The 15,431-nt window shown below is 39.8% G+C and overlaps 1 protein-coding gene across 4 annotated transcripts; it reads right to left on the reverse strand.

Annotated features, from left to right (window-relative positions):
- Positions 1 to 22: 22 nt before the first annotated feature.
- glrx2 (glutaredoxin 2) lies at positions 23 to 8,310 on the reverse strand. 4 transcript variants are annotated; one of them, XM_061684613.1, is made up of 4 exons: positions 8,276 to 8,310; positions 7,457 to 7,523; positions 3,933 to 4,109; positions 23 to 565 (listed from the first exon to the last, which is right to left on the reverse strand). In XM_061684613.1, exons 2-4 carry the CDS (start codon positions 7,520 to 7,522, stop codon positions 404 to 406), a joined length of 405 nt encoding a protein of 134 aa, XP_061540597.1. In that variant the 5' UTR covers position 7,523; positions 8,276 to 8,310; the 3' UTR covers positions 23 to 403. The 4 variants fall into 4 exon arrangements, with proteins under 4 accessions (XP_061540597.1, XP_061540598.1, XP_061540595.1 ...); XM_061684614.1 differs by having other exon boundaries at positions 8,281 to 8,304; XM_061684611.1 differs by lacking the exon at positions 8,276 to 8,310 and adding an exon at positions 8,061 to 8,269.
- Between the last annotated feature and the right edge of the window lie 7,121 nt (positions 8,311 to 15,431).

Below are 15,431 nucleotides of genomic sequence, written 5' to 3' on the forward strand. Positions count from 1 at the left end.
AAACCATATTGCCACACAGTCATTGCATTTCTCAATATATTTTATTGGCATCATGAGCCCTGTTAAATATACTTATCATATAGGAGGGATACTGTTTCATTAGGCACTAGTTAATCCTCTGAAACAATTTACAGTACACAATCACGTACAGAAATAAAACAAACTCACTTATTAGTATTCAATGACAACTGAAACCAAACCTATGATGAAGCTTCATGCTTTAAGTGAAACCTTAAATAATATTGTAAACTCTTGAATGAAAATGTGTTGCATGACATCAAAGTATTCAGTGCACTATGATAAATAAATGAGACAACATTGTTAAAGCAATATACAACTTGAAGCACAAGATGTATCAAACATTTATAAATGCATGATTGAAAGATATCAAAAGAACGGTTAGTCATTTTGCAGATTCAAACTGTCCACTCCCTGAGCCTTCGGAGCTAGGCGCACAGCAGGGAGCACACTGATTGATCAGGGACACTAACTTGCCCTGCTGATGGAGCTGTTTGGTATCTGAGCCACCTCCGATACAGTTTCCATTAATGAAGACTCTTGGCACCTGAAAACACATATGATGTTAGTATTAAACATGCACATGAGGCTGGATTTATACTGCAGGTCCAAGTGCCCAATTCCGGTTGATTGCCTATATGCATCTATTTACATTTCAAGTGACATGGGTGTGTTTAGGCTGATGAAACACATTCAACAACACACATGCAGGATGGCTAAACTGCATGTATGTAACTCGACAAGCATCAACACAGAGCAGTGATGAGACAGAAGTAAACAATAAGACAATAAATAATAAATATGAATAATACAAATATTGAACATTCTACGGACAAGCTGCTCAATGAGGCATTTACGGATATAAAGAAAAATCAAGAGACCACTACAAAATTATTAAATTCTCTGATTTTGCTATTTCTAGATTTGAAACACTTTGGTTTTATTGTATGAACTATTGACAACACAACTCATAAATTCCAAATATACTGTAAATATTGTACTGTCATTTGGAGCATTTTTGTGTGTGCAGAAAATAAAAAAATGGGGGGGCAAAAGGTCAAATTTTTGTTTATTTTCCTATTACTTTTTCCAGAGCTGTATGTCTAGTAAGGAAACAAGCTGTAAGGAGCATCATCGTTACCTAGTGCTCAGAGATTAAGTGGAACGAGCAACATGTAAACTGTGACTTCATAGGGAAGTGTGGAAAAAGTAGGAGGGACCAAACTACGGTATGTCATCAACTCAATTTATTTCTGCATGCAAACATATTCAAATTCTTTGCAGGGGTGATTGGCATTGCACAGCCACTCCCACTTTATCACACACCAGTAGAGCTGCCTAATTTACTGTTCCTGTCTTTCCCTATCCTGTCGCAATCCTGTTTATATGTCCCTTCCTCAGAGGGGCACTGTCTTCCCAGTCCAAATATAGACTATTAGTCTATCCATTTTCAATAGCACTTATCCTGTTCAGGGTTGCAAGGAGCTGGAGCCTTTTCCATCTGATTTAGAGCAAAACGTGGATTACACATACAGGGGGTACGGAAAGTATGCAGACCCCCTTAAAATTTTCACTCTTTGTTATATTGCAGCCATTTGCTAAAATCATTTAAGTTCATTTTTTTCTCATTAATCTACACAAAGCACCCCATACTGACAGAAAAAAAATTGAATTGTTAAAATTTTTGCAGATTTATTAAAACAATAAAAAATGAAATATCACACAGTCATAAGTATTCAGACCATTTGCTTAGTATTTAGTAGAGCCAATAGAGCCATGAGTCTTTTTGCGAATGATGCAACAAGTTTTTCACACCTGGATTTGGGGATACTGTGCCATTCCTCCTTCCAGATCCTCTCCAGCTCTGTCACGTTGGATGGTGAACGTTGGTAGACAGCCAATTTCAGGTCTCTCCAGAGATGCTCAATCGGGTTTAAGTCAGGGCTTTGGCTGAGCCATTCAAGAACAGTCACAGAGTTGTTCTGAAGCCACCCCTACGTTATTGTAGCTGTGTGCTTAGATTGTCTTGTCGGAAGGTGAACCTTCGGCCCAGTCTGAGGTCCTTAGCACTCTGTAGAAGGTTTTCGTCCAGGATATCCCTTGTACTTGGCCGCATTCATCGGTCCTTCGATTGCAACCAGTCGCCCTTGTCCCTGCAGCTGAAAAAACACACCCACAGCATGATGCTGCCACCACGCTTCACTGCTGGGACTGTATTGGACAGGTGATGAGCAGTGCCTGGTTTTCTCCACACATACCGCTTAGAATTAAGGCCAAAAAGTTGTATCTTGGTCTCATCAGACCAGAGAATCTTATTTCTCACCATCTTGGAGTCCTTCAGGTGTTTTTTAGAAAACTCCATGCGGCCTTTAATGTTTCTTGCACCGAGGAGAGGCTTCCGTCGGGCCACTCTGCTATAAAGCCCCGACTGGTGGAGGGCTGCAGTGATGGTTGACTTTCTAGTACTTTCTCCCATCTCCTGACTGCATCTCTGGAGCTCAGCCACAGTGATCTTTGGGTTCTTCTTTACCTCTCTCACCAAGGCTTTTCTCCCCCGATTTCTCAGTTTGACCGGCCGGCCAGCTCTAGGAAGGGTTCTGGTCGTCCCAAACGTCTTCCATTTAAGGATTATGGAGGCCACTGTCCTTTTAGGAACCTTAAGTGCAGCAGAACCTTTTTTGTAACCTTGTCCAGATCTGTACCTTGCCACAATGCTGTCTCTGAGGTCTTCAGGCAGTTCCTTTGACCTCATGATTCTCATTTTCTCTGACATGCACTGTGAGCTGTAAGATCTTTAAATAGAGAGGTGTGTGGCTTTCCAATCAGTCCAATCAAAATAATCAAACAGTTGAGACTTTCAAGATTTTCAGATGGATGTGGAAATTTTTGTACATTTAAAAATATTTCTAAATAGGGTGTTTTATAAAAGGTGCATACAGTTTGTAGATCCACTGTGATTTCAACTGTAGATGAAAACACAGATTCATAATATTGTTGAAATTGCACTAATTTTTGTTATGACATTTGAGATTGCTCAAATGATTTGAAACAAAATTGGCAACAATATAATAATTTATAAATGTGAATATTTTCCCAAATGTAGTTGTAATTATATGCGCACAAAAAGATGGTGAAAAAAAAAAGTTGAATTGTCGTTATTAATACCTTATAAGGTCACAGCAATAAGGCTCCGGCCCACTTGAGATCAAATTGGGTTGGATGTGGCCCGCGAAATAAAATTAGTTTAACACCCCTGGTGTAGAACCATCTCAAGAATGATCAGAAGAAAGACAGCACCAGAGTTAAATATGAGTGTCACAGCAAAGGGTCTGAATACTTATGGCTGTGTGATATTTAAATTTTTCTTTTTTTAATCAATATGCAAAAATTTCAACAATAATTTTTTTGTCTGTCAATATGAGGGGAAAAAATACTTAAATGATTTTAGCAAATGGCTGCAATATAACAAAGAGTGAAAAATATAAGGGGTCTGAATACTTTCCGTACCCACTGCAGGACTCATCAAGTCAATCGCAGCGAACATACAGAAACTGACTCACATTCACATTGTCAATGAGTGGGAACTGAACCCATGCTGGCTGCATGTCAGTCAGTCAAATGAAGTCAGTGTCAGTGATTTAAAAAATATATAAATTAGTTAAAATGTTTTTTGCTTTATACTGCCTCACCACATTACCAACAGACATAAATACCCATGAAAACTACAACAAAGGAGTACTGTCCATCAGGCTCTCCTGTTTCACAGAAAAAACATTATTACATGATATGGCATAAAGATTCATCATAGTTCATGACTAAGCTTTCAAAAAGGACAGGTAAAAAAAAAATAATGGAAAAAAAAAATTGACTCAAGTAAAAAAAATCAATCCCCATAAGCATAATGAGGCTCTTACCGTTTTGGCACCAGTCATCTGAGCTAAGGCCTCTTGTAGTTTCCTCCCGTCATTGTGTTCATCAAGTTCAATCACTTTGTAAGATGCACCTATTTCATTGAACACGTTTTTTGCCATTTTGCAGTAGGGACACGTGGTCTTGGAAAATATCACAACGCAGTTCTGTGACACCAATTCCTGAAAGGTTTAACAATCAGTATCAGCCCAAAAGATCATTTTTGTGAAAACAAAAAAAATCTCTTTTTCTTGTGCATTTTCATAATAGTTTGTAATTTTCAGAAGACTTTAGAAGTAATAGCACACAGTCACATCTTTTTCACTTGAAATCTAAGCCAGCATTTTCCTGGCTTGCTGTTCTGTGCCTAAGGTACAGATGTGGAACGGAGGGCTGAAGAATTAGAAAGCTGTGAATTTGCCGGTTTTGCACACAGTATCACAGGCGTAACATCCCCAGCCACGAATACTCGTGATGGATACTGATACCAGCGATGATACCTTGAGGCAAAAAAAATCTGACGTTGAGTAAGTCCTCATCGCAAGTAGTTGGCGCTACTCTGCCGCAGTTTGACTCCACGGCAAATCACTGCCCGTTCTGACAACACCAAACCCGAAAGCATGGCTGTTTTATCTCGTCAAAATGTCGCCAGTTTGGAAATTCTTTGAGATGAAGACAAACCAAACTTTGCACAATAGTAGTTCCTTTAATGAACACATGAAACACGAAAATTAGCACAAAGCAGTTGATGCTGGCGTACGGGAAAAGAGGAAACTCTGGTAGACAACGTCACAGCAAACTCGACAGAAAACCGAGAAATTGAAGAGCACCAGTCCAAGGGAATTACAAATAACACGGGCACTCACTAGCTTACCACTCAGATTTGTGGACAACGTGGGATTTCCGACGGTTCATGAGCCAAATTAGCAGCTCTTTGTGTAACGCTCTGGTCATTAGCTTCATCACTGAAGTTAATGATCCGGCCGTACAGTGGGCAAAAAAGTCTTTAGTCAGCCACCAATTGTCCAAGTTCTCCCACTTAAAAATATGAGAGGCCTGTAATTTTTATCATATGTATACCTCACCTATGAGAGACAAAATGACAAAAAAGAATCCGGACAATAACGTCTGATTTTAAAATATTTTTTTCGCAAATTATGGTGGAAAAATAAGTATTTGGTCACCTACAAACAAGCAAGATTTCTGGCTCTCACAGACCTGTAACTTCTTCTTTAGGAGGCTCCTGAGGCACTCGTTACCTGTATTCATGGCACCTGTTTGAACCCATCAGTATAAAAGACACCTGTCCACAACCTCAGACAGTCACACTCCAAACTCCACGATGGCCAAGACCAAAGAGCTGTCAAAGGACACCATAAACAAAATTGTATACCTGCACCAGGCTGGGAAGACTGAATATCCAATAGGTAAGCAGCTTGGTGTGAAGAAATCAACTGTGGGAGCAATTATTAGAAAATTTAATACCTACAAAACCACTGATAATCTCCCTCGATCTGGGGCTCCACGCAAGATCTCACCCCGTGGTGTCAAAATGATCACATGAACGGTGAGCAAAAATCCCAGAACCACACGGGGGGACCTAGTGAATGACCTGCAGAGAGCTGGGACCAAAATAACAAAGGCTACCATCAGTAACACACTACGCCGCCAGGGACTCAAATTCTGCAGTGCCAGACATGTCCCCGTGCTTAAGACAGTACATGTCCAGGCCTGTCTGAAATTTGCTAGAGAGCATTTGGATGATCCAGAAGAGGATTGGGTGAATCCTTTTGGTAAAAACTCAACTTGTCATGTTTGGAGGAGAAAGAATGCTGAGTTGCATGCAAAGAACACCATACCTACTGTGAAGCATGGGCGTGGAGACATCATGCTTTGCGGCTGTTTTTCTGCAAAGGGACCAGGACGTGTAAAGGAAAGAATGAATGGGGCCATGTATCGTGAGATTTTGAGTGAAAACCTCCTTCCATCAGCAAGAGGCATTAAAGACGTCTTTCAGCATTGACAAGGATCCCAAACACACCGCCCGGGCAACGAAGGAATGGCTTTGTAAGAAGCATTTCAAGGTCCTGGAGTGGCCTAGCCAGTCTCCAGATCTCAACCCCATAGAACATCTTTGGAAGGAGTTGAAAGTCTGTGTTGCCCAGCGACAGCCCCAAAACATCACTGCTCTCGAGGAGCTCTGCATGGAGGAATTGGCCAAAATACCCGCAACAGTGTGTGAAAACCTTGTGAAGACTTACAGAAAACCTTAGACCTCTGTCATTGCCAACAAAGGGTATACAACAAAGTATTGAGGTGAACTTTTGTTATTGACCAAATACTTATTTTCCACCATAATTTGCTAATAAATTCTTTTTTTAAAAAAATAAATAAATAAAAATCAGACTGATTTTCTGGATTTTTTCTCTCTCATTTTGTCTCTCATAGGTGAAGTATGCCTATGACTACAATTACAGGCCTCTCATCTTTTTAAGTAGGAGAACTGACAAAATACTTTTTTTGCCCCACTGTACATCATCGTCTCGAAGCACTCTGATAAGTGCTCCAGTAATCGCTGCTGCAATGCAGTTGGAGACATACATTGACAAAAACACATAATGTACTTGAGCGTGATGCCAATCCACTCCACTACTGGGCTGAATAGAAAGAAACATTTCCTCTCTGGCCAAGGTAGCAAGAAAATATCTCTAAACATAGAGGCATAGATAGAGAACAGCTCGTTAGTTCAGTAGCTCACAGTCTTGGTGACACAAGACTCTCTGCTGAGAATACAGAGATGCTTTTGTTCCTCAATAAGAACATTTCTTCCCTTTTCACCTTCAGATGTCAACTATAGATAGTTAACCACCTAAAAGGTCAAAGTTTTGTTCTTTGCATTAATTTTGCACCTTTGACTAAAACTCAGGGAGCGTTAACTTTTAAACTTGTTTAAATTTGCACGAAAACCTATTTTAAACAAATACTAAAACTTAGAAAGTTGTTAGTTTTATATTACACTTTTGTTAATTTATAACAAATTAATCCTAAACTCAGAGAGAGCTGTTTGTGTTTTATTTTGGACTTTTAACTCTCTATTGCAGAGTGACCATGCTGCCTTTTAATAGAAAAAAAAAGTCTTTGTTAAAATTATCTGTCATTGTGTTGATTGAAAATTTCTAAATAAAAAGTACTAGTGGTATTGGTACTTACTATCGGTATTGGTGAGTACTCAAGAGTTGACAACTCTTACTGGTATCAGTCTGGAAAAAAATGGTATCGAACATCCCTAATTACAACCATTACTACGACTACTTACTACATAATTACTACCTCATACAGTAACATTTATCACTAGCCTGTTTTTAGCGGGGTCGCCAGACTATGTCCAAGGTTTTTTCAGGGGGGGGGGGGTCGGACTACAATCGTCAATGGGGGAGTGGGGGTGCTGACCAAAATGTTTTACAGACGAGTCTATCCCATCCCATTCACACACGTACACACACCTAAATAAGGAATCGGCTTTACTTACATGAACAAACTTTACACATGCTGTACTTGTTGATCCACCTGTTGTGGAGGATGCAAAATTTCCCATTCTGAAACAAGAATGCAGTTGCTTGAGCACACTTTTGAATCAAAGACAGTCGACAACATTGACTACTCGTCTACTACTATCCCAAAATTGGTTCTTATAACCTTGGAAATGGCAAATTATCACAGGAAGAGGTGAAATTAAGTATGGAATATAAATACAGAATTTCTGATCTAAACTTCCATACGCTCATTACTAAATCGCTGGTTGTGTAGCTCACGAGTTCGGAACTGCGTTGTTTCACTCGTTTTCATGTCGTGAGCAACTGCTTTGCAGAAGGTTTGTGCATGTGGTTAATCCAGGATTACTAACCAAAGTGGGTGACGCACTGGACACTTTCAAATCTGACAAACATCAAGATGGTGCGTTTCGGAGCGCCATCCTACGTAATAAGGCTGTGAAGAGGATCTATCTCTCCAAAACCGAATACTCTGGAGTTGTTTTATTTAATCCCTAGGATGTATACGGGTGAAAACGTATGTATACAATGATCTGTCGCGTTAGATGATATAGTGAATGAGTAACTATTGCAAATGATGACCTTCGGCAGCCCGTCCATGCCGCTCGAGGAAAACATCCAGCTCGAAGAAACTCTAATAAAACTATAAAAAAACTACAAACAGCCCCAGAAATATCAAATAATTGGTCTCGATGAAACATGCAGTTAGTGTTTTAGGAAGCGCGTAATTATACAGCACTCATGAATAGTGTCACATGCTTGTTTACGTCTTTTATATAAATTAATTTGAAGCCTACCTTACATGAACACCGGAAGTCGGAAGTGATGTCTTCCCCTCAACGTAGCTAACTGACGTCACAACGCTCACGTGGTATTGATGTGCGCGAGTCTCGAGTCGTGGAGCGTCTGTCAAGGACCCTTGGTACAATTTGACTGTGTATATATATATATATATATATATATACTGTATATACAAACACACGTGTGTATGTATACATGTATATGTATATATATATATATATATATATATATATATATATATTTTTTTTTTAAAGAAACAACAAATAATTAATTAAAATACATTTGCATATGCAGCACTGACCTACATTTACATTTTCATTACATTATTAATTAATTATTGTTATTGTAATATATATGGGTACGGAAAGTATCCAGACCCCCTTCAATTTTTCACTCTTTGTTATATTGCAGCCATTTGCTAAAATCATTTAAGTTATTTTTTTTCCTCATTAATGTACACACAGCACACCATATTGACAGGAAAAAAAAGAATTGTTGAAATTTTTGCAGATTTATTAAAAAAGAATAACTGGAATATCACACAGCCAGTATTCAGACCCTTTTTTTCAACAATTCATTATTTAATAGAAGCACCCCTTTGAGCTAGTACAGCCCTGAGTCTTTTTGGGAATGATGCAAAGGTTTCTCACACTTGGATTTGGGGATCCTCTGCCATTCCTCCTTTCAGATCATCTCCAGTTCTGTCACGTTGGATGGTGAATGTTGGTGGACAACCATTTTCAGGTCTCTCCAGAGATGCTCAATTGGGTTTAAGTCAGGGCTCTGGCTGGGCCATTCAGGAACAGTCACTCTGAGCTGTAAGATCTTATGTAGACAGGGGTGTGGCTTTCCTAATCAAGTCCAATCAGTATAATCAAACACAGATAGACTCCAGTGAAGGTGTAGAACCATCTCAAGGATGATCAGAAGAAATGGACAGCACGTGAGTTAAATATGAGTGTCACAGCAAAAGGTCTGAATACGTATGGTTGTGTGATATTTCAGTTTTTCTTTTTTAATAAATGTCAATATTTCCATTTTTTTCTGTCAATGTGGGGTGCTGTGTGTACACTGTGTGTGCTGTGTGTACACTGGGGAGGGGGGGTGTTGGGCGATGAACTTAAATGATTTTAGAAAATGGTTGCAATATCACAAAGAGTGAAGTATTTAAGCGGATCTGAATACTTTCCGTACCCACTGTATAATGATATGTAATAATATATATATAATATGTATGAATTCCTTTCCAACAGTCTTTTGTCTTTATTTCATAGTGTTTGTCTTGGCTACCCAGCTTCTAGTTATGCATTGATATATTTTTGCGGGGGTCCAATCAGATTCCAGCTTCCATGTGTTGCCATGTCAATATAATCTGCCCAGGGCCTTCAATGTGGTAAATGCAACATACATACAATGGTAATAGCTGTTTATTTTTTCAACCATTCTGATTTCAGATTCAATAAACAGGGCTACCTCGGGTACGTTCGGAAATTCAGAGCATTGTTGGAGTGTGCCGTTTGGTTATTCAGAGCACCACACTCTGGGATTGCCGGAGCGCACTCCTTGCCGCTCTGACTGAGGAGACAGAGCGGCTGGCGCGTCAGGCAGGACGAGATGTTTACAGGCAGAACTGACACATTCAATATGGCGGACGCACCCTGCCAATGGCCAACACGCTCGTTCGTAAAGTCATAGAAAATGGAGCGTGCTCTGCGACTGGGTACGTTCAGAAATTCAATCTGATGCTCTCACTGAGTGCAGTGTTCAGGGAGGCAGAGTACGCTCCATTTTCTATTAATTTACGAAGACAGACAGACAAAAGCCACTGTGACAAAATATACTTTTAGGACATAAAAGCACACTACGGAGAGTCATTGAGCAATGAAAGGTTACCAGTAATGTGGTAATGCTGTTACATTGACAATTGTGCAAATGATGCAGAGTCCTCAATCAATTTAAAGCAGTTTGATGTGACTAATAGTGCGATAATCTGTGGTACAGTGACAATTGTGCAAATGGAAATGTCTTCAAGCTATTTAAGCAGTTTAAAGTGACTACTAGTGCAATAATCTGGAGCAGTGACAATTGTGCAAATGGTGCAGATATTTCTCAAGCACATGACTGGACAATCTTGGTAAACAACAGATACTGGATGCAAATAGTGCAGAGTGACGAGACGACTACATTGACTGCTCGAATAATGTACTGTATGTAGTAGTATCTCAACAGAAATGTGCAAAATTGGCAGCGTGTTACAATGGAATTGTAAGTCAACTCTTTAAGAAGTTAATGGCAAGAGGGAAGAAGCTATTGGGGTGTCTGCTGGACAAGTAGTGAAAGATGCCGTGCAGCAATTCCTCGGTTAGCAAACAAATAAATCATAATAAAATAAAATCTGTCTCTCTCTCTCTCTCTCTCTCTGTAATGCCACACATTGTTATATTGTGTTTTTGTTTATTTTGCAAAATGGCGACGTGATAGTGGTGGTATTAAGGATCTCCACTTTGAAATATGTCCCAGGCTCCTAGGTGCCTGTCTTCACCATGGGTCAGCTTTAGTTTGTTTAGGGTCACATTTGATAGATTGGACGTGGCTTGTGTCAGCTGAGAAAACCTATGCTGTTGACAGTGACATTTGTTTTCGGGAAGGTTACGACAATGTGTCAAGTTAGTTTCCCCTTCCTGCTGTCAACACCGATTGCTGCTTTTGTTGAAGGGGCGTGTGGGGGGACCGCAGGTGCACAAATTCGATTGGTGGCATGTCAGTTTAGTGTTTGTACGTGCACATGCATGTGTGCGGTTGTCTCTGTGAGCGTATGGGGTCGGTCTTCTTTTTATTCAGGGTGGACGCTGGTCAGCATGTGTTTATCTGATAGGAGAAGCGGATACCACTTGTTTCAGAGGCTCAAGGTGTCTGAGGAGATTTCACAGCTCCTTGAGCACAGTAATCCTTGAGATCTTGATACAGGATGGCAAATAAAATGGCCCTAAGGAAGAGGCTGAAACACTGAACTCTACTTCCACTGATCTTTGTTGTCTGGTGGCCAATGAATAAGGTCAAAAGCACTGTGATATTGTAGATCGAGGTGACTTGATTGGGTAACTACCTTGTTAATCATGCATGGAAACTGGTACCTCATTAAAAAAATGTTGGGGGGGGGGGGGCGTGCATTAATTAATTTCTGGGCCCATGACAGGGGGCTTCAAACATCGTCTTTCAGTTTGTGTCACTGAAGTGGTAAGCCCCAAAGTGATATCTTTTCACGGGCCCCAAATCCCTGGCGACGACCCCGCTTCAGAGATAGCATGAATTTCATTAAAAACAATTTCCTTGCATTCTCCATCGAGAGTCAAAGCAAGGGTGTGATTTGTGCAATTTCTTTTTTATACACAAGAGGGCAGAGTTGCTTTGTTGCACTCTATCTATATAAAATTGTAGCTGCAGCCACAGCACATCATATATAATAGTAATATAATATCTATCCATCCATTTTCTGTACTGTTTATCCTCATATAATAATAATAATAATGAATAACAATAAAATAACTCAAAATCATGCTACAAATGTATTGATTGTACTTGTTATTTTTGCACAAATGCTTTGATTTAATTCTACCAATCATAAGCCCAAGTCAGTATTGGATTCAGAAGTAAAACAAAAATAAAATAGATGGTTCATGTAGTGAGCAGATGTATCTGATGTCACCTTTATCGCTAATAATCCTCAACCCATGAGGTGCTGTAGGCCCAGGTAGCTACAGTAAGTTCACTCTGTCACTGTTTGTGTGTGGAAGACCTGCAGCAAGCACTGATGTTGCCCTGTTGGCTGTGGAAGTTGGCTATCCATCTTGCACTCAACTCTTCTCTATTTTATTAAAGAATCTTCCTCCAGCGTAGTTTTATCAACTGCCTTCAGAGTAAACTGCCGGTGTTCAATGTTTATTTTTTTTTTGGGAATCTACAGCAGGAACTTGTGCCACAATAAACATTTTATCAGAGGCCCAATAATCTTTATGAGATAGCACAGAGACAGACAAGAATACGTTTGAGGATACAGCGATGCATGGCTTTTGGCCCAAAGTCACATAATGATGTTGAAGCAATATTGATGTCAAAGGGATACATGCACTTTTAATTGGAACAATTACTTGCATTTATAACTACTGACAAAGAAAGACACACAATTGGCAAATAATTTATTTCATATTTATATTCAGGTAAAAGAATACAAAAAAATGATTTTTTTGTAATGAAAAGCAACATGATAACTAGCAATAAATCCTTTTTGCCACATAAACATTGTTTTTACGTGAAGATGAGACAGGCTGATTTTCCCGAATCTTAGACTGCAAAGTGTTTGATTTGAATGAACACTTCACACAGTCAGTTTGAATAAAGACACATGACTGTCAGATTTTAGTTTTTCATCGTAATATCCTTTCTCATAATAAAGGAAGGGCATCGCAACTATGACATTTCCGAATGGGTGTCAGCTTCTTCATCATCTTATTCTTCCTGTTCTGTCACACAATTTCACTGACCGTATTCCGATTAACACTCGACAACAAAACATACCAAATTTGTTACTGTCGTACGGAGATGTGGGGACTCGAGTCAAGTCATTTGACTTGAGTCAGGTACATGTCCATTATTTTCAAACAAACTTGCGTGCCTTTTATGTCATGTTCGATGTTTTGAGGACAATCTAATACGATCATTTTATCAAATTTAAGATTATCTGGCATGGTCGAGAATGGGCAAATTCGGCACAAAACAGGCCAATTGCCTTTATGTGTGTAGATAAAGGCAATTAGCATTCGGGACTGAATCGGAAGGGGTGAGTAATGATGGGATTTATTATTAGTATAGTTAATTTATATTTTATTTGTATATCCTCTGCTAATGCTTGGATCTTGCACAACAGATATGAAATAACAATCACTTTCTGCTTCGTATCCATCCATTTTCTCTTGATCAAGGTCAAGCTGGAGCTCTTTTTAAAAAACACATCTCTGAGTGGATGACTCCCAAAATGTCTTTGGAGTGTCTCTGTGTCAACACTCTTCTTTAGTAGTAAAATGGATGACATGATCTTGACCGGCTCTATTTGTAAAGTGGCTTGAGATAACTGCTGTTGTGATTTGCCGTGATATGAATCAAATTTACTTGACATCACAATCATCTTCTAATTGGTGTCGATGTGCCAACAAATACGGTGGAGCTCAGGCTTGTGTTTGTCCTTTCGTAGCTAATGATTTGAAGGGTCTTTCTACAGAAAAATCTTCTGCTCTTTTACCAGTATGATTAGCTCAATAGACATTAACACGCATTCAATGCTCCCGGACCCACTGCAGTGTGCAACTAAAAGGCAGCCCAAACCATAATACATAAGAGTGCGAACAGCTTTGGCAATGTCACACCAGGATCCGTTTGTACTCACTGTCATGCGTGGGAAGCGATCACCAATGGTTCAGGTACATGTCCATTATTTCAAACAAACTTACGTGCCTTTTATGTCATGTTCGATGTTTTGAGTTCAGGTCAGTGTCAGGTTTAGTTCTGTATTTATCGACGGTTTGCAAATACTTCGGTTAGCTGCTAAATGCGTTCCATACATATGCGCGAGGCCTGCGCGATTTTGGTGGCCCTAAATGAGATTTTACATGTGGCCCCACATGTGCCATATTTGTCGGCCAAATTGACAGCACAAACCTTTTGTGCTCAAGGGCTGCATTGGAGTTTTTTTAAATGGGCAGATAGGCCAGTTCATTTGTAGATGAGATAAAATGGCATGGTTCATGTTTATTTAATTTTTGTGGACATCTCTACCTATGCCCACCCACGATCAAACTCCTGCGAGTGACGTGAGGTGAAACTTCGCTTCCTTTTCCGGTGTGATGTATAACTCTTTACAACTTTGCAAATGCAAAAGCGATCATGGTTGGTCAATCCCAAACCTGTCCCGTCTTGAGATCCACCCCAGCACACAGCAAATGACTAGGGACAAAGAAATAATTCAGCGGGACTTGGCAAGCTATAACTACAGTCTGAAAAAAAATAAACACAAAATAATAATAAACACAAAAAACAAACAAACACACAAACAAAAACTATTTAAACCTGTATCATTAAGAAAACTAAAGATCTGGGGCCTCACTTATCATGGAAGGATTCTTACTCAATGTGTAAGTACACAGAAAAGATGAAAATGGCGTATAACCGAAATCCTATCAAACCGTACGCATGCACGCAGGCGCACCTATGGGGAATTTGCCTTGATAAGTTAAGAAAAAAAAAATAATAATAATTGCAGGCTATCGACAGTGTTAGTGCTACTACACTGAAAAAAAGTCTGTTGAAATTACTTAATATCATTTTATTATTTTCGAGGAGAATAGGGGAAATTACGTAATTAACGTTTTAATTAGGACTGAGCAATACTGGAAAAACAGTGCGCTATAAGTGTTAAATATTGCGATATCGAAATTATGGCAATATTCAACATGGCTGTAAAGGAATATTTTTATTATCTAATGACATGTTTTATTCATTCATTCATTCATCTACCGTTCCGCTTCTCCTGACTCGGGTCACGAGCGTGCTGGAGCCTATCCCAGCAATCTTCCGGCGAGAGGCAGGGTACACCCTGAACCGGTCACCAGCCAATCGCAGGGGACATAGAAACAAACAACCGTTCGCACTCACATTCACACCCACGGGCAATTTAGAGTATTCAATTAACCTACCCTGCATGTCTTTGGGATGTGGGAGGAAACCGGAGTATCCGGAGAAAACCCACGCAGGCATGGGGAGAACATGCAAACTCCACACAGGCGTGGCCGGGATTTGAACCCCGGTCCCCAGAACTTGTGAGCCAGATGTGCTAACCAGTCGTCCACCATGCCGTCTGACATGTTTTACTGTGGCAAAATAAGCAGACTATATGTATTCTCCCACATTTCAGTTCTACATTTTAGGCACGAGCTGGTTGTTGTTTTCGTCTTTGTTCATTTCCTCCTCTCCTGCATCTGCCATTCTTGCTCTGCCCGCTGCTGCTGAGATTCTCACTGTATATCTGTGGGTTCGCTCCAGCCATTAGGAGACCAGTATCCATGGGGGTGGATGGCGTTGTGCATTGAAGGTTGATTCTGA

The sequence above is a fragment of the Phycodurus eques genome, chromosome 8, assembly GCF_024500275.1.
Source record: "Phycodurus eques isolate BA_2022a chromosome 8, UOR_Pequ_1.1, whole genome shotgun sequence".
In the NCBI taxonomy this organism is placed as follows: domain Eukaryota; kingdom Metazoa; phylum Chordata; class Actinopteri; order Syngnathiformes; family Syngnathidae; genus Phycodurus; species Phycodurus eques.